This window comes from Larus michahellis, chromosome 7, assembly GCF_964199755.1.
Source record: "Larus michahellis chromosome 7, bLarMic1.1, whole genome shotgun sequence".
Classification (NCBI taxonomy): Eukaryota; Metazoa; Chordata; class Aves; order Charadriiformes; family Laridae; genus Larus; species Larus michahellis.
In genome coordinates this window covers 33,052,466-33,072,553 of record NC_133902.1, presented here as the reverse complement: position 1 = coordinate 33,072,553, position 20,088 = coordinate 33,052,466, and the positions used below count along the sequence as shown (strand labels likewise).

Below are 20,088 nucleotides of genomic sequence, written 5' to 3'. Positions count from 1 at the left end.
TTGCTAAATTATATGGTTTATTTCAAACAGGAATTAATCTGAAAAATTCTCTTGGTCATTTTTATGTTAGATCATCATAGTAGTCTCTTCTGGTTTTATAATCTGTTTATGTATAAAAATCAATATATATTAGCAGTAGTTTTCTGTCTATAACGTGTTTTGGAAACCAATGACTGGTGGAGAACATACAGCTTTTCAATGATGAGAATGTTCTAGGGCTGCTCAGGTATTTTTGATGTGTAAGGTGCCTGAGGGCATTTCTGTTCTATTAGATCATGCTTTGTGCATAGGTGGAGGGAAATTAGTGTAGTGAAATTTCAGCTAAAATTATTAATAGTGTTGGAAGTAGGGAGTTCCTTCTATGGCAAATGAGTGTTATTTTTGAGTGTTTTTACACTGTTTTTTTGTCAGTGCAGCTGAATGATGATTCATTAGTATTTCAAAAGCAGAAAGAACTAAGCATATCTAGCTATTGATGTGTGCAGGACTTAGTGTGTAGTGTGATCATAGGAAATAGTATGTATTTCCCTCATGCAAGAGAGTCAAGATAACCAGCCGTGTGTTAAGAGAAAAGGGTTTTTTCTTTGATTGTAGTGTTTTTTTTGTCACTGATTTGTGCTGTCAGGAAACTACTTTTGAGCAACTCACCCACTCTTGTGCTCACTTTAATTCCAGTCAACATATCTTAGACTTTGGAGGAGCATGAAAAGCGATTATTCCATCTCATGGTCTTTTCAGCCATACCTGTGATTCCTAATGTTTTTGTAAAGTGCTCGAGACATTTTTGGTACTTCTTGACATGAACAATAATCATCTATTTTTTTCTGTCTTTCTAATGAAACCATCACTCAGGGAGGTGCAACAAAATTCAGGTAGTAATGAGATAAAAAATGACTTTATGATGTGTTTCTGCCCGTCCATGGAAACTTATGTTTTAAACATATGTGTCAGTAAGACAGATTTCTTATGAAGCAGTAAGAAAAACAAATATTAGCAGTGATCAGAATATGTATTTCTCTAGACTTGAAGAACACTTAACATTGTTCCATACAAAAGATCAGTCTCAATAAATGCCTACTGACATATGAGAACCTCAAGTGGAGAAATTAATGGGTGCACCAAAGATCGGGATTAAGAAAAAAATAGTTTTATTCCTTTTAGTTTATCTCTCTTTTTCTGGGTTGATGTGGGTTTTTTTGTTGGTTAGTTGGTTTCAGTTGTGGGAAGGGAGAGGGAGAGGCTGCATTATGAGCTAGACTGAACCCTTACCATGGAATGGGCCGTTAGACTGCCCTGGATGAATTCTGGCTTCCAAATCAGCAGTGATGGCTGAGTTTAGGAATATATTTAAAAAAATGTTAAAAATTCCAGTCCTAAACTGAAAATGTCTTCTCATATCCCTATAAACACCCATTGTAATCATCAGTGTATTTTATCAGTGTTTAATTATCTTCACCATTATAATCTGTGCCTTGTTTCTAACCTGCATATATTTCTCTCTTCTTTTTGTCCTGTTAGATTTTGTTATACCTTTGAGAGGAATTGTAATAATAAATTGCTTTCCCCCCATATAGTGGGTTATATGATTGTCATCCAGCGAGCTTTCAATCTTTTCTTTGACAAACTGAATAGATTGACCTCTATAAATCTTTTATTAGTAGTGATGTTTTTCAATCTTGTCGTCATGCTCATGGTTTTCTCTTGAACCCATTTGTGAATGTCTTTGAAATATTGGCAGCAGAACTGGACACAGTGATTTAGTAGCAGTCACAGAGGTAATACAGCCTCCCTATTCCTTCTTGATATTTCCCAGATTATATATAAACCATTAACTATATTACCCTGTGCAGCTGTGATCCACCTTGACACTTAGTGTTTGTCAAGCTAATTACTTCCAAGAATAAAATTGCATCCTCTTTTTTGTTCTTGGATGTGACCTTCCATTTAGCACCCCAAAATAATAGGTTTGGTGGAAGCTCTGGCTAATGTGCCAGTTTTGTGTCTCCCCTCTCTGTTCTCCGTGACCTGAGCAAACTCCATCAACTGCAGTCTTGTATTTGCTCCCATGAATACGTTGCATTTATATTGACACAGCGATGAATTTTTGTGGCATCCTCCCTACAAGCATTTGATGATATGCTGTTCAAAATTCAAGATTGATAACATAGGCAGTTCTTAATTTGCTCTGAATCAAAGTTTTACTTGGGAGGTTTGGAACATATAGCAAAAATACAATGTTTGTGAGCCAGTGGAAGTAAAACATACAGACAAACAAGAGATAGGTTAATAAAAGAAGGGCAGTAAAATGCAGCCAGACATGGATTTCAAGGGTCATAAGCACCTTTTAGGCTCCTGCACTTTGGAAGATTAATACCGTTTTTCTGAAAACATTTTGTAGCCCTTTTATAAGGGAAATTAGCTTCTTTGCTTTAGATCACTGCCCAGTTGAGATTGTAATTAAAAAGCAATTTAAGAGTCTTTAGGCTTCTAATCTATTTTTCTTTGTCCAAGTTGCCCAGTGGTAAAGAAAAAATTCATTACTAAAATAAGGAAAAAAGAAGCTGCTTTTTTTTTTTAAAGAGCTTGTTGAAAATTGTGAGGGGTTTTTCCATGAGAAAGCTCAGGACACATAAACCTTTTTAAAACGTTTTAAAGCATTTCCTGAGTTTTGATTAAAATTTTCAATCTCTTTTCTTCAATTTCTTTCAATTGCTTTTCTTCAAGAACTGAAAAAATTGATTCTTTGAAAAAATTTTGATGGAAACAACGCGCTTGGTAATGGCTTTAGTTTAAAAATGGGGTGGAGGGATGGAATAGTACGTGTTGTTTTTATCTTTTGTTTATTGTTTTATTTATAAAGGTGCTCTAGAATTATGTTAGTCTAGAAAGGATGATAATGTCCACCAGTTACTTTTTCCTGTTTAATGCTTAACTGGTATATACAGCATATTTATATTCATGTATTTTTAAATATGTATACGTGCTTAACCCTCTACTCACAGCAATCTGTTACAAATGCCTACAACACAGGTCGATACGCTGCCTCTGTATCTGCATGGCAAGAAATCTCCATGCCATGCAAATCGATAGTATTCTATTACTGCGATAGCCTGAGGAACGCGGAGCAACAAAGGCATCCTAATGAAAATCCTAGGGTCACTTCAGCTATTGAGGCAATCCTTAGAGAATGCAAATGAGTTGAGGGCTTATTTTGAAATTATCATGTAAACTGGAGGTTTGGACGTACTGGAACTCCACTAATTACCATGTATGCTTCAGGGCTTCTGGAAGGGCAGAAAACTGCTTAATTGTTTAGGCAAGCAGAAAATAGGAAAGGCAGATGTTGTACTGACCTCCTCTTGTCTGAATCTGGTTATCTGTTTTTTGACCTCATCCATCTATTTGATGATGTGTGTCATAAGTGTGTATTTTATAGAGACATATGCCCACGCAAGGGATTTTTTTTTAATATTATTTTTACTTTTTATACTATTGAGGCATACTTGGACTAGCCACTCAGGGAAAAAAAAAACATATGTTGGTGTTAAAGAAATGATACTATGTGTAAAGTGTTGGAGAGCACTGTGTTTTGTTAAGGATGACATGAACATAAGAGTGGCTCAGTGATGTCTGCTGTTCCGCAGTCTCCTGTGGAGTATGCTCTTTAAGATGTAGCAACTATGTACAAAAGTAGACCTTCTTAAAAGCAAAAACCACACAAGATTCCACCGCCACCCCCCAAAAAAACCCCCCCAACTCCAACCAAACAACCGAAAATAAATGACCAAAGCAAAGGCTAAGGACTTTAAAAACCCCTGCATTTAATAAACTTTGTCGTTTTGGGAAATGCCATGTTAATTAATTTAAATTTCTTTGATAATTCTTCCAACAAATGCTTGCTGTGGGAGGTTGTCAAATGTAGGGCTGTAAAACATGACTGCTATGAAATATTTATACTTTTTTTCCATTACTTTTGCTGCGGTTTTTACTATCAGTTAAGGAGAAGTGGTAGCCTAATTAAGAATAGTGATGCCTAATTGAGAATAGTGACACAGGTTTAGACTTTGGTCTTATTGATATAAACATTGTGTCTTAGCCAATTAATTATCTAATCTTGAAAGAGTTTATAGGAAACGGTGTGTGTAAAAATGCTTTTGTCTATTATCGTATGAAATAAGAAAAAATAGCAAGGCTTTGGTTTTTTTTATCAACTGAGTTTAGTGGTTGCATTGCTACACTGTACATCTAGTTATATATTTAGCTCAATTAGCAAACAAAGTAATCAACGAGATGAAGGAGATGAGCGCCCACTTCTAAGCAGGCAGTAAGCCTTGAAAGTGAACGTGAGATCTCAGCGTTTTGGTGAAGCCCAGCAGTGGAGTTGGCTGTAGGAGGGAGGTTGAGCACCTGCCCCAGCCACCCCGCGGCAGAGGCTGCTGGTCGACACCGTGATCTCAGGCAGGTCATCATCACTGCTGCACTTGGTCAGTACAATTTGCAATTTCCATGATCACAAAATCATTTAGGTTGGAGAAAACCTTTAAGATCATTGAGTAAACCTAACACTGCCAAGTCCACCGCTAAACCTTGTCCCTAAGCGCCACATCTACATGTCTTTTAAATACCTCCATGGATGGTGACTCTACCACTTCCCTGGGCAGCCTGTTCCAATGCTTGAGAACCCTTTCAGTGAAGAATTTTTTCCTAATATTCATCCTAAACCTCTCCTGGTGCAACTTGAGGCCGTTTCCTCTTGTCCTATCGCCTGCTACTTGGGAAAAGAGACCAACCCCCACCTCACTGCAGCCTCTTTTCAGGTAGAAAAATTTCTTCATTTCAAGGTTCTAGATCCTCCTGAATAAGGGATAAAGAGTAATTTATGGCAGTAATTAGGCACTATAGGTATTGCTGTATATAGTATCAGATTGAGAATTTGTATATGCCAATGCCGTTATGAATGCCTGCAGTTAGACATGTACGTTTGTTATCCAAACCTTGAATATGCAGCTTTTAAAATACTTGAAAGGGGCAATGGTAACACAGTCATATGAATTCTAATATCTTCTACCTTGAAAACCATTTAGTGCTAGTTAGAATTGCCATTTTTCCTATAGGGCCTCATTTATTCCTACTCATAAATATTGGACCTGAAAATCATCAGTGATGCCCTTAAATCAACAGTGTTATTTTGGTATCTATCTGGGATTTAAAATTCATTGGTCAGAGGTCTAGGACGTGATTTTTGATGACTGCTCTGAATCTTAGCCTTGAAAGTTATTACTGAAGCAATTTTGCTATTAAAGCTGCTAGAAAAATGCAGGAAATTGATTTTCCTGATGGGAATTACTGATTTTTGAATTAAAAATAAAAGATTGCTCAATTTTTTTTCCTATTGTCAACATGCCAAACGTAATCAATCCTGAATGTGGAGTTGGCCCTTTATTAGTTCTAACAGGACCTACAAATAAAACAAATCTTAAAATGCATTGTTTAAAGCCATTTCCTAAAAAGTTGGTGTTTTGCTACAATGATGTGGCTGATTCTCAAGTAGTGGCTGTAAAGGGATTGGTTCACTCGTTTATTTAAAAAAAAAAAAAAAGACCAAAAAAAATAAAAATTGCTTCTTTCCCGTAAGTGGTCTATTAAATCACCACAGCATTGCCACCACACTGAGATGATTTATTTCCATTATATTCTTGTGTTTGCAGCATTCATGTACTGTGGAAAAGCATAGTTCCGATTTTCCTGCACAGAAGGTCAGCAGAAAAAGGGGGGAACAGGCAGTTACATATTCCTTATAATGTGAGAACAAAGGTTGGCCTCCACAGAGTGCTCGAGTATAGAATGACTGTGTTACACAGCTGCAGAGCGCCACAGAAAATCTCTTCCCTCCCAAATGAAAAACAGCCCCATATTGATAGATCAGCGTGAAGATGCTTTGCTTGAAATAATGCCAGTGACAGTTGCGTATTTTTGGTTTGTTTATGTCTAGAGACTCAGTTCTGCACCCTAAATTGTCTTCTCAAATTACTCCAATACTGCACAAGATATTAAACAGTCTATAAAACATTCTGGGCATTCTTACAGAAAAGATTCAATCGAGTGAGAAGCAACATAACAGACTTCTGTCATAAATGTTATTTGAATCCAGACTTCATTTGGAGTTACCCATTGAGAGCTTCCATTTATCTGTTACATGACATGCAGGTTTATTTATAACTCTGTACAAGTCATGTATTTGTACGTTTTCATCACTTCTACTAATAGCTTTTTCACAAACCTCCCTGCAGTTGGCGTGGTTGCCCAGGCTCAGTGGAACATCTTCAGATTTTGGGGGAGGACAGAGATTCCCTAACCAGTGTCAATGGACTTGCCATACGGTGGGGGCTTGTAAAGTGAGATAACTGCAATATCCATACCTCTGATATTGCTAATATTCATTTCCACAGGCTGCTTCTCTCCTCTGTGTCACCCATTTATTTCGTGTGGTTTATATTTATACAGCTTGTGTTTCCTGAGTCTTTGCCCAGTTTGCTCCCTGGTGTATTGTTTTATTTCACACCTTGTCTATGTATCTCACTTGGACCTTTAAACCTGCTAACATTTTTTTCCCAATAAAAATAGTCTTTATCCATTTCATCCCTCTCCCCTTTGTATTTTATTTTTTTTCAAGATTTTTAAAAATTTTTTTATTTTAGCCAGTAACGTAGAAATACTCGATTTTAAAATGAAATTTCAAATAATGACAATCTGTGTAACTCCAGATACACTGTAGTTTGTTCAGTCAATAAAACTGAGAGTAATGAATTTTTATTTGGAGAGTCAGTGTCATCTTCATTGTTCTTATACTACTGAATAGTCCAGTCTACAGAATTCCCAGGAAATACTTTTAAGAGATGTTGAATCAAACATATTAATGTAATCTAGGATAGAAGGAGAAGAGAAATCAGTAAGTAGGTCTCAGTGCTTCTGTGTCTTTCAAACTATTTATTGTAACACTGATATAAAAAATAATCATGCTACATCTTGGTACTGGATTTGTCGTTTATTTTGATGCATCTGAAATGATTTTGTTTCAGATGATAGAAGGCAGGATTCTGGGTTAACGTAATATCTGGTGTAAAAACCAGTGGTTTCTGATATGGCACTTTGATTGTCTTCGCTTTGGGCAGAGCGTCTTACCTTTCTATATACGTCACCTTACGTAATAGTAAATAAGTAAATAACTTTAGAAGAGAATGTACTGAAGAACCAGTAAATAATTTTTATGATTACTATATTTCAAATGATGTTTTAAATCCAAAATAGTTGAGATGCCAATGGGAAAAGTTGAAGACAAAACTCCCAGCTGGGTGATTGATAGTTGTGATGACCAAAATCTTTCTGCAGTGTCTGGTTTTCACGTTCTAGGAAGTCTGTCTCTTCTTATATGCTGGAAGCAATAACTATATATCCTGCCTTGGGAATTCATGGCAAAGCAGCTTTGCAGCCAGCCAATGCACAGTCACATTTGATGGACTGAATCAATTTATGATCCTAAACTGACAGGTGGTTTTGAGCAGTTCATGAGGAATTTAGTTGGTGTGGTGCAAAATGCAGCCTACAGGTCAATGATATTTGGATAAGCAGCAATTAATAACCAATGGCCAATACTGTTACCCTTGTTTATGCCAGATAACGCCATTCTTTTTGAGTTGTCCAACTGACATGAATGAAAATACTTTCATGTTGAAGACGTATTTGCTGTGAAGGTCTGATAAAATTGGCCTTGTACAATGAGTCAGTTGTTTCGGTCTTTGTCAGGAAACAGTATCAGAACAATGGCCCAATTACCAGGGGGTTACCCCCCCCCACCAACCCCAAATCCAAAATCATAGTTTTTGAATGTGTTTTGAGATTTTCTATTATTTTCTAAAAATACTCTACCATGGTATATGGCTTGTGTTCCCGCTGAAGTCCATAGGAAAATTGCCAGTGACTGATGGAAAACGCCCATGAAAAATGTCTCAAAAGCATTGGTTTCATTTTGGTAAATTGAATTTGTTGGCCAAAAAATTAGATTTATAATTGTTTGCTTCAGTCTTAGTTACAGAGACTGGCGTCTCTTTACATCAATTTCACTACATTTATTCCTTCTAACATGCTCTAAAGAAGATGTATTACCCAAATTTTAAGCCAAAATTGGAAGATAAGCTCTTAGAAATATAGAGAAAGAAAATCCAAATTCAGTGTGGAAGAACAATAACAAAAAGCTCGGTGCTAGCTCTTGCTAGTTTGCATTAATAATTTTGTTGTGCTTACAGTGCTTGTTTTCTCAAATATGCCACTTGTCTTTTTTTTGACTTTTAACCCTGAGCTGTTCCTCTGTCAGAAATTCCTATGTATAAATAATAACAATTTTATATTGAAGTTATTGTTGCTGTTAAATAGGGCAAGAAGAAATGTTTGCTTCCTGTAGTGTGAAGTGGGATGGTATAGTTTTATATATCTTTATTGGGAGACTGCTATCAATAAATCAGCGTGGTTTGAGCAAGTTGTTGGTTAGGTTCAGCTCTTAGTGCTTGGGCAAAGCCACAGAACCACTGTGGAGTTTGGCTCAGATGTAGCTCTATTTTTTACTTTTTTTTAAATACCTTTCGAAAGAAAAAGCCCATACTTCACAATGTCAAACCTGGCAACTATTTACAGAACTGCTTTTCTTGTGTACCGTTTGCTAGCATTGTGTTTGCTTCTTTCAACAGCACCTACACTTCCCGAGAACCTTAAAAACACACTTGAAGTGCCAGATCACTGTCCTCCTGTGCCAATACTAAATATAAATTTTTCCACATGAGTCAACTAAGTGAAGATCAGATGTTTTAAAAAGGTTTTGATTTTCATTTGCCTGAAGGCTGCTCTGCTAAAAAATTTTCAGCGACCTCATAGCTGAAAATGACTGAAAAATTGTCCTTTTAGCTCTTAAATAACTTGCCTGTTCTACTTAGCTTTGTGAAGTAGGATTATAATTTTTGTGTCCTAATTTTTGTAATTTGATTTTTGATTTATATGAAAACTGCACAGACCTTGAGGTATGACTGTTGGTACGCCTTTTTGGCTAAAATTTGCCTAACTCATTTCTAGGATATGAAAATGCTGTTAATCTAAATCAGCAGTCCCTGGTGTGCTAGGGTAGAAGGAAAAGCCTCTCTTCGGGTGCAACTTCATTATGTTTTCTTGCTGAAATTCTGAGACAAATGCACTGTGCAGCCTGTTTCTGTCTTCCTGCAACCTCTATCGTCTTGTAGCTGTCTCTAGCAGGTCCAGCATAATACAGCTTGTAGTCTTCTAGCAGAAACTCTTCTATCCTGAAAAGAATAGAGAATTTGCCAAGATGTTCAGGCTATGGGGACAGCTTTTGCTGGTGGAACAGCCATGTTCTTCCAGTCATGCCCCTGGGATGCTATGTAGATGCTCTGTGGGTATTATGTGGGATCTATAATTGTATGGGAGACTCCTTGTAGAGATGTAAGCTCACCCATAAGACATGGATGAGATTCATACTGGCAAAAGTGCTGATAACTAATAAAGTGAAGTCATTCCGCTTTCCATAGTACAGCAAGCAGAAAAGGTGTCTGTCACTTATGAGTCATCACAGAGCTCAGCTCCAGCAGGAAGGTGTTTATTAGGGTGCAGTATTTGGAAGCCGGTGGCTGCAAAGCACAATGTAATAAATTATTTAGCTGCCTCTGTGTGAGTTATCTGGTTCAGGATGATATTCTTGCACGGGTACCTGTTGTGACTGGGGAAGCTGGAGCTCTGTCTTCAATATGTCATAATTTCTTGAGCCTACAGTCATGTATGAGTGTTAGCTAATGCATTTTTGTCCTGATACCATTTCATATGGACAACACCTTTCTCCACACTCATCTAAAGCTAGCTGTGCTGTACTGACCCTTGTTGTGCTGTCATCACAGTGGAAGGGCGCTATTTCAGTATTAGAGAAGGTGGTGGAGAAGATAGATGTCTTCAAGCAGACAACATAACTCAGGGAAGAATTTTGTCTGAGGTTAATGGAAGATCAGACACAGTATCTATCAGCATTGAGACCTATAACTCTGTTCCTGAACTGTCATGGTGTACTGGTGATTAACTTGCAACATTTTGGTAGTGTTTGACTGTTTATTGGCACCAATATCCTCTGTGCTGCTCTGAATATCTATTTTTCTGTTCTTGGATGGAAATTAAAGGTTTAGGTAGAGAGAAGTAAGTGAGAAAAAGCATCAAATACAAAGAGGTAGTACCCATAGCAGTGGCTGAGTAAACAGAACAGAGACTGGCCCCTGTAGCTGTGGTGGGTTAGCCCTGGCCAGCAGCCAATGCCTACGCAGCTGCTCGCTCTCCCCTGCCTCAGTGGCTTCGGGGAAGAAAACAGGATGAGAAAGCTTGTGGGTCGAGATAAAGACAGGGAGACTGCTTATCAGTTAGTGTTGCAGGCAAAACTCAGTTTAGGGAAAATTAATTTATTGCTAATTAAAATAGATTTCGGTAGTGAGAAATAAAAGACATTAAAACAACACCTCTCCTCCCACTTTTCTCAGGCTCAGCTTCATGCCTTCATTCCTGACACCTCTAGTCTCCCCCTGCCCTGAGCAGCATGCGAGGTGGTGGTGTTTGTGATCAGTACATAGCAGTGTTTCATAGAGTCATAGAATGGTTTGGGTTGGAAGGGACCTTAAAGATCATCTAGTCCCAACCCCCCAGCCATGGGCAGGGACACCTCCCACTAGACCAGGCTGCTCAAAGCCCGATCCAGCCTGGCCTTGAACACCTCCAGGGATGGGGCAGCCACAGCCTCTCTGGGCAAACTGTTCCAGTGTCTCACCACCCTCACAGTAAAGAATTTCTTCCTAATATCTAATCTAAATCTCCCCTCTTTCAGTTTAAAACCATTACCCCTCGTCCTATCACTACACTCCCTGATAAAGAGTCCCTCCCCAGCTTTCCTGTAGGTCCCTTTCAGGTATTGGAAGGCTGCTCTAAGGACTTCCTGGAGCCTTCTTTTCTCCGGGCTGAACAGCCCCAACTCTCTCAGCCTGTCCTCACAGCAGAGGTGCTCCAGCACCCTGATCATCTTCGTGGCCCTCCGCTGGACCTGTTCCAACAGGCCCATGTCTTTCCCGTGCTGAGGCTCCAGAGCTGGACACAGTACTCCAGGTGGAGTCTCACCAGAGCAGAGTAGAGGGGGAGAATCGCCACCCTCAACCTGTCGGCCACAGTTCTTTTGATGCAGCCCAGGATGTGGTTGGCTTTCTGGGCTGCAAGCGCGCATTGCTGGGTTCAGATAGGTTTGGTATGGAGTGCTTTAAAATATATTTCCTTGGATTCAGAACTCGCCTGAAATAAGAATGTAATCTAGATTTCAAGCTCAGATGCCTTTCCTTTTTCTCTTCTTAGCTCTAATGAAGACAGTTTTTTACTATATATTTTGATTTTTTTCTGCAATGGAAAACTGCTGGTCATCTGTCTTCACTCTCCTGTTCTCTGTGAGAAACTATCTTCATTCTTAAGGTATAAACAAAGTTAGGAGGACAGAGGCAAGGATAAACCCTTGTGTAGTTTTGAAAATGCTTTGCCCAATTCTTCCTTGCAGATGGTTTTGCAGTAGGGTGCAAGCTCTGGCTTGTTTACAGTGTGCTCATGTTTACAGACTTCTACTCTTAAATCGTACTTAGGCAAACTGTTCTGCCTCCAGCCCACCATACAATTGCAGGAACACAGGCCTTGCAGAGTGCATGGGTTGAATGAGGTTGTAATAGCATTTTTAGTGGGAGAATGAAGTCCAAATTCACAAAATACACAAGGGCTTAATTTAAATGTTTTCCAACCCAAAATGTTCTCCAACCCAGTCTAGTGACTTTTGTCACAAATTTCTTCTTTGTTAGAGAATTTCAGTATTTTCATAGCCAATTGATTGCCATTCACTCCTGATATTTGCACATTTAAAGTGAAAGAGATGTTGTGTATCAGGTCTTTTCCCTTAATTCTTTGCGGTATTTTCACTGTGACATGGCAGTGTTGTTACCCTCGATTTCCTTGAGACTTTTGAGAATGCTGCTTTTATTGAAAATAGTAAATCTTCCATGTGCTTACTTAATACTTACGCTAAAAACTAAGTTACTGATGGTACCAAACCATTATCTACCATGGGAGAAATACAACTGCTTAAAAACTTTCTAAGTGGCCAAACTGAAAAGAAGTTGATGTTGTATTACAGAATGCAAATGAACATATCACTTATGGCAGCCTGAATTCCAGCAGGCAAGTGTTAATGTTCATATTCAGCATTTAAGCATTGTCCTGAAGAACAAAACGGGTCAACAGTTAACTGCTGCTGACATTTGCACGGAGTGTAACAGCAACATCCTGCTAGATTTAATAGGCACTGCTTTTTGACACCTCTAATTTTCAAAAATTAAAACTGTCAAGAGTGTTCTCTTTGAGGACTAGCCATTTGCTTAAGTTAAAATCTTGCTCTTTTAAATGCTTTTTTGAGAATTGGTTTTATATGAAAGTGATTGTACATTTTAGGTTAGTATTTCTCTTCACTTTTCGTTACCAGGATAACATTTTGTTTAAGTTACTTGTACTTTTTGTCCAAGAAGGAAACGTTAAAAATGTAAGACCAAAAGATGTTTTTTTTTAAATTTAGATGGAGTTACATTTGTTGAAAATTACTCTTAAATCTGTGATATCACTTAAATCCCCTTAAATGATGTCTGTATGCACTTGCATACAGCAGCTCTACTTCAGTATTTAAGCTAGAAGGTAAGAGAAAATGGATTGTGATAATGAATATATATCAGTCTATACCAATGTCTCCACAGAATTTACAAGTTCAAAAATAGCACCTGCAGGTATGCCATTTTGGGGTTTTCACCAGTCCTTTGTAATTGTAATCCTCTCCTGTTAAATACCCTCTCCTGTTTATTTTCTGCCATTATCTGAAGAACCCAGTTTTCTTCATTCCAGTTTCCTCTATTTCCCTGTCTTACTGCCCCAGCTCCTGAACTGAAGGCCACAGCTACTCTCTGATCCTCATGAATGCGAATTAGAGGAACCACAGAACAGTGACTCTTTTCATAGCAGCAGATAGAAAGTTAGTGTTTACTCTTCTGTGCATGGCACAAGACCGTTCTGTGCAATTATTTTTTCCTTGCTAGTGCAAATAGACATATAAAAATACTACTTGCTGTCTTTTGGGGCCTGTAATGTCTCGCTTTCCCATCTGGGTTTAGGGAATAGTGAAACGTAAAACAACAAAAGTTGACTGGTAGTGTTGAAAGCTGCAGAAAGCTAAGCTCCACTTCTGCACTAAAGATGCTGAGGAGTGCTAAGGTACTCTCTCCTGTACCAGAGTTTAATGCAAAGAGATACTTTTAGATTTAAAGGCAATCCTAAAAAGAATCAGCTCCGTCTTCCTCTTTCCTCACCACTCTTGCCTTCTCACACGTTTCCCCTGCCCACGGGCTGCAGTCCTTCAGGGAAATATGTGCTCAGCGTGGGTACTCCATGGGCCGCAGTTCATTCAGGAATATCCGTCTCCTCCATGGGCTGCAGGGGAGTCTCTGCTCTGGTGCCTAGGGCACCTCTTCCCCGCCTCCTTCTCTGACCCTGCTGTTCACAGCGCTGTCTGTCACTTGTTTTGTTCCTCCTCTTCTGCATTAATGGTGGTTTTTGCCCTTTCTTAGATACCTTTTCACTGACATTCTCAGCTGTGCCCTGTGGCAAGTTAGAATCATGGAATCGTCTAGGTTGGAAGGGACCTTTAAGATCATCAAGTCCAACCATCAACCTAACACTGCCAAAAACACCGTTAAACCATGTCCCTAAGCACCACGCCTGCCCATCTTTTAAATACCTCCAGGAATGGCAATTCCACCGCTTCCCCGGGCAGCCTGTTCCAATGCTTGATAACCCTTTTGGTAAAGAAATTTTTCATGTCCACTCTAAACCTCCCCTGATGCAACCTGAGGCCTTTTCCTCTCGTCCTATCACTTGTTACTCGGGAGAAGAGACCGACCCCCACCTCTCTACACCCTCCTTTCAGGTAGTTGCAGAGAGTGAGAAGGTCTCCCCTCAGTCTCCTTTTCTCCAGGCTGAACACCCCCAGCTCCCTCAGACGCTCCTCACAGGACTTGTTCTCCAGACCCCTCACCAGCTTCGTTGCCTTTCTCTGGACTCACTCCAGAATTTCAATGTCTTTTTTGTAATGAGGGGCCCAAAACTGAACACAGTATTTGAGTTGGAGCCGTCTGGAACCAGCAGCCCCAGCCTCTCCTCACAGAGGCCCCCCCTGCAGCCCCGCGTTCCACCCAACAGGGCACCTCAGAGTAACCCAGTTAGGCCCTGGGGAGCTCCTGCCTTCGACAACACTGGGATTCAACAAATATACTGAAGTTTTTGTCCAGATGAAGAGGTTAATAACCCCTGGCCACAGTCGTGTGGCTGAAAGTGTTCTCTGGTCAAAACGTTTTGTATTATCTTTCAGTCCTCTTTTGAGAGCAAGACGTGAGTGCGTGGTGAGCTCTGCACCATCTGAAAGGTGCTGATTTGTGAAACTGGGTTGTCCACCCCTTCAGAGAGGCCACCATCTTTGAAAGAGGGACCTGCTTTTAAAAGCAACTTGCAGATTCCTTAATCTAACTAACTGCAGGGTTTTTAAGAAGTACTGATTATAACAGGGTGGTCAGTGGTATTTGTGTTGTACGGGAAGTCCTAAGGAGTTTCTTGATAATGTTACGATATTACACAAGATGTGATAATTACCCTTTGTCAAGGATTTGTAAAGTTTGCCTGAGAATTGCTGTAAATTCCTTAAGCCTTCCTTTCCTTAGGGGTTTTTGAAATAATGTAATACCACTTTCATCTTCTGTGAGAATGTAGAACAATGTATTTATGTTTGTACTGGGTAGTTGTTAGGAAGGGAAATAAAAAACTGGGAGATCTGTTGGATTAAATAGTGAATGTAAACAGATTTCTTTGCTGCAGAGCTACTTTGGAGCGTGGGTGTATTCATTCACTCTTCCTCTCACATTTATCTTTATTAAGGTGCAGTTCAGCTGAGATTGAATTCCTCTTTGGCTGTCCATAAATTGTGAAACAGAAGGATGCAGAAGACTATCCCTTGCCTTTTTGTACATGAGTGATAAGAGCACAAGATCATTACTACAAGTTTGCTGCAAAAATGAGTTCAGAGGAGAAGAGTGTATCGCCAGCTCACAAAACGTCCACTCCATCACATAGAAGTGCCTCCTCTTCATCATCATCTCAGAGGGACAGGAGGCAGGTAAGGAAAAGATCTTGGCATTTGTAACATCTGGTGAAATGATTCATTTATTCCAGTAATGTGGCTGTTAGTTCTCGCTAGCTCTGAATTCACTTGCTTATAGCACTGGATGATATCACTATAGCCAAGAACTGTTGATTTTTTAAAATTATTTTTTTTCCTCACTTTCTAAAGTGGGGCACCGCATGTAGCGCTGGAGCGGGAAGGATATAGTCACATGGACAAGTAGGAAACATGCTCTGAAGTCTTTTGAGAAGTGGGTTTTTTTTGGCAGCATGAACCTACAGTTGCTTCAGATTGTTTCATGTCCTCTGTGAATACCTCTTTTTTTTAAAAATCTAATGACAGAGATGTCTTATCTTTTTACAAGGTGATATTGCAATTCTATTTAAATATCATATTGTTCTTTCTTTATGGAAGCACCTAACATTTTAAATATTATTTGGTTTACTAGGAATTTACAGTGATTGTCCCACATCATATAACACTAGTCAAGTTATGTTAGACTTCCGTTTTCAAGAGACCCTTGTCTGTGTGGATGTAATATGTCTTTTCTCCAGGATCCTTTTGAGATGAGGCCTGTATTATTTCCCTTCAAAACAACTTCGGCATTCCTGTGGTTTTTTGAGGGCTGGGTGTACAGTCTGGCCCTAGCATCAGTGGGAGCACTTCAGAAAGTATAAGAGCTACCCACTAGAATTCAGAGAGGTGGTTAAACGTATATTTACAAATGCAAAGGTTGATACTGAAAATTTGATTAGAACAGAAGCATACTTTAAACCTTTGATCCACGGAAACCTTGAATGCTAAATCAGCTTCTGAGTTAGTTTAACATAATCATATTTAAAAATGTACGAAATGTAAGAATGTAACAACTTTATAATTTTAAATATTGTGAAAATATTTTCATTAATGCAATAGTGGCTTATTTTCAACTTGACAAGGAAAAGAGGCAGGAAAAGAACTTAAATAATTGTTCGCTGTGGTATGCATTTACTTGCATGGCTGTAACTTAAGAACACTATTCCAGCTACTTATATGCCAGTTGTGACACTACTTTCTCAGCTGCTGCTGAAGTAGATTTTTTTTTCCTTACCTGAGTTATAAAAATTTTGAAAACTGAGAATTTTGATGTAAACTATAGCACTTAACAGCTTTGAATGCAAATAGTCTCACCATAAGGTACGTTTAAAATGTTAAACCAGGAGAAGAATTCTGATGCGTGTTTGATAACAGGCAGGAAATGTCTGGAATTTTTTTAATCATTTCCATGGCTTTTCTGTGAAGTCAGAAATGGTATTCTCACAGGTGATAAATATTTTCCCTTGCAGGGAAAATCCTTACAGGATTTGAGATTGCTGTACTCAGTTCAGTCCTGGTTAGCGTATGATCTCCTCTTAATTTTTCATTTGCTCTATCTGGAGCAGGAATTTTGACATCTTTTGTTTAAAGCATCAGTATATTTTGTCTCTCGCATTTAAACCCAATGAAGGTGAATGCAAGACTTGTAGAAGCCGCTGAGTTCAGCTAAGAGCATATTCTCTGAGTTCTTTTTGTAATTAGGTAGTTTGGTATGATCATACAAGTGAGAATGAAAAAAAAATACCTTTTGAGAATACAGTTTACCATAAATTTAATGGCTATGGTATCTGTTACCATAGTAACGGGGTAGAGCAAGGTATACCTGTCATCATAATGAAATGGATGCCTAACTTTAAGTCCATATTTGGTCACTGAAATGTGAAGCATGATTTTAAAATAATGCTGAAGAGGTCGATGGTGTGATGCATGCAGAGCTCTCTTGGATACAATAATGTCTGATGATGCTTAACAAGTATATTTGGGCATGTAAATGTGGATTGGAAAGGATACTGCCAGCCATTCAATTTTTGCCTTAGTGCTTTCAGTGTTAAAGGCAGTGAAATATCCAGGAGAATGAATGGGTAGGCAATTTCTTCTGCAGTGAAACTGAGCTATTGTGTGAGGTGCAATGGTACTATATCCAGGGAAATAAACGTACGAATGTTTCCTTGGTGCATGTAGACACAGTGAATCAACCAGCTTCATCCTACTATCTACTATAACAATTGTATTTCTAATTTCTTTCTTTGTGGCATTGTCCTTGCCCATGGCAGGGGGGTTGGAAATAGATGATCTTTAACGTCCCTTCCAACCCAAACCATTCTATGATTCTATGCTTTGTGTATGTTTTGGTTTTCATAGACTTTCCCCCAAATGCAACGTTAGCTAGAGGGTAGGGGATTTTGATTTGGGGGTGCTGGGTTTTGCTTTGAAAAGGCTTGAAAATTCTGTCTTGCTTTCTCCTTGGACTCTTCATAGCAGCTACGAAAAAGGCACCCTTCCTGAAGGGGTAATATGTACGGCTATGGAAAGTGATGTGACTGGATGAAGTGTCAATGTAGCTTTCATTGTCATGTGAGGATAACACTTGATATTTCTACATGGTTAATGACTGAAATCTTCTCATCATATAATTCTTGTCAAAGTCATGCCAGCAATTATGGAACAGTTTCCGAATAAATTATGGCACAGGAGGCTGAATGAGTGTGAACATGACTATGATAAATCATTTCAGGGAGAGTGGAAAATGTTGTGCTGTATATAATGCTGGCATTTTAATGTAGCTTTCTTATTTGTGCAATATACATCACATAAGAGAATTAGGAGTCAGCAAAAGCTTTGACATTGCCAATTTGCAGGCTCCACGACTAAGTAATTGATAAATGAACAGACGACTGAAGCCAGCAATAACCAAAAAACTGGGTTCAGGTTTTTGTTATCATAGGAAATTTAGCATCATTCATTTTTGTCAAAATCACGGTTAATTTGGACTATTTGATAGAAGAAGGCCCAGGACCAACCTGATTTGTTTAACCTCTGAGCTGAGCAAGGTGGCAGGGCAGTTGTGGTGTCCTTGATAAAGAATGCTTTAGAATGGAGCAGCAGCAGGTTTTCCTACTGTGGAGCATAGAATCCCTGTCATCTCCACTGTCAGAGGATCTCCCTAAGAAAACTTAGAGGCCCCGTACAAAGCTGAGCATAAAAACTGCAATTCTGACAGCGTTTTTTGTAGACCATTCTGGAAAGGGAGATTCTTGTTTTTCATCCCTTGTGAAACTCTGAAAAGGTTAGTCATATTCTGTTGCACAACAAAAAGGAGGAAAACTAACACTGTTTTTAGAAAGGACAGCTGAATATGATAAAATCATATGTTGTGTATTCAGTTGGATGGCTGTATGTTCTTCATAAATATTCCATATTTTATTTATTGACTAAGTATGCAAGTCATACTGCAGACTGTAGTATGGTATGTATCCTCTGCAATGCATCGGTAGTGATATTGTGCTGAGAAGGCAGAAAGAAGTAAATACATTTTAGGGTTAACAATGTGCAGTTTGGTAAATTTGGGCCTGACCCCAGGCTATTAAACAGAGGGAGTGATACAGAAGGATAGTAATAATAGTGAAACTGTGAACAAAGGAGAGATTTTGACTTTTCTGACCACCATCTAAAGGGTAGCTAATACATGATGTGAAGTGGATCTGGCAATGTCTGCTATTTTAAATGTGAAGATATCTCTTCTAATGTCTCAGTTTTCTTTTTGGTCTTTTAGAGGGGAGGGATGATCAGGTGTTATCTCCTTGTCTCTCTGTTTCTCTTTGTCTTGACACAATCTCTTGAAACAGATTACTGTTTCAACAAATCCTTGATTCTTTTCCCACACAGCAAACACAAAAGCAGAGAAGCTTTTTAGTCCTATTGCATTTAGCCTTGTGTGGTCATCTTTCTACTAGGAGAGCTTTCATATTTTAAATGACTATTGTCTTCCAGCCATATGTAAAGAGTGAAAGATAGGGGCTTTGAAGGAAAAGGAAGAAAGATTTTCCAGAGCAGCAATCATCTGCTTTTCAAATTTTAATGTGTTTATTTTTTTTTTCTTTCTGTAAGAGCACTATTGACTAATAGGAGAAGGGTTGTACTCAAGGGATGCAGAAAGGACCAAGTTTGGGCTGAAGATGTTTACTTGGCCTTGAAATTTAGGAGCAGAGTGCAATTCCAGTCAAGGCTCTGGTCTTGCTTAGAGGTCTGTGCTGGAAAATGTCTAGTTACCTTTTAAAACGACTATGTTTTAATTGTCACGTAATCTCCAAAAAGCAGTATTTCTTATGGCAAGTATCACCATTTTGTAGATATAAAGGCTTTAATGATGATGGAAGGATCAGGTGATTTGTCTGCAGCAACCTTAACCAAACCTTAATTTACAGAGTAACTGGAAGACTATTAAAAAGTTACTACAGTAGGTGAATCTGGGGGTGAAATGTATGATACCTGAAAAAAAGGACTAATAATTGTTATTTGGATATTGGGGTGAGTAGAAATCTAGGCCTCACGTTGCTCTGCACTGTATTAGGCATGTAATAAAAGGCAGTCCCTAGCATAAAGTGCTGATTAGTTGAGACAGACATAGACTGGGAGGGGAAAAAGAGAGGGGTGACTTGTCTGTTGTCTCTTTCACCAGCTAATGATTAATGAGAAGAGACACACACGATAGGAAATTATTGTGGGTTCTATGTCAATTCTAGAGTTTCATGCTTTCAGCTACCAGTAAGAGGAGTAAAAGCAGAATTATGAAGGGAAGTCTCTTGGCTAAGAAAACTGCCATCAAGTTTTTCCCAGGAGCCAGTGAGCTGCAAATATTTCGTAGATGTACTGCAGGGACCACCAGGTTCTGTGAAGCTGAG

The 20,088-nt window shown here is 38.8% G+C and overlaps 1 protein-coding gene across 18 annotated transcripts in view; it reads left to right on the top strand.

Moving 5' to 3' along the window:
* The window catches only part of OSBPL6 (oxysterol binding protein like 6), a 111,137-nt gene that overhangs the window by 35,081 nt on the left and 55,968 nt on the right, over positions 1-20,088 (top strand). For all 18 annotated transcript variants that reach the window (XM_074595207.1, XM_074595197.1, XM_074595201.1 and 15 more), the window contains one exon: positions 15,088-15,325. In XM_074595207.1, coding sequence (XP_074451308.1) covers positions 15,224-15,325 — 102 coding nt within the window. In that variant the 5' untranslated portion in view covers positions 15,088-15,223. The remainder of the gene's footprint in view (positions 1-15,087; positions 15,326-20,088) is intronic.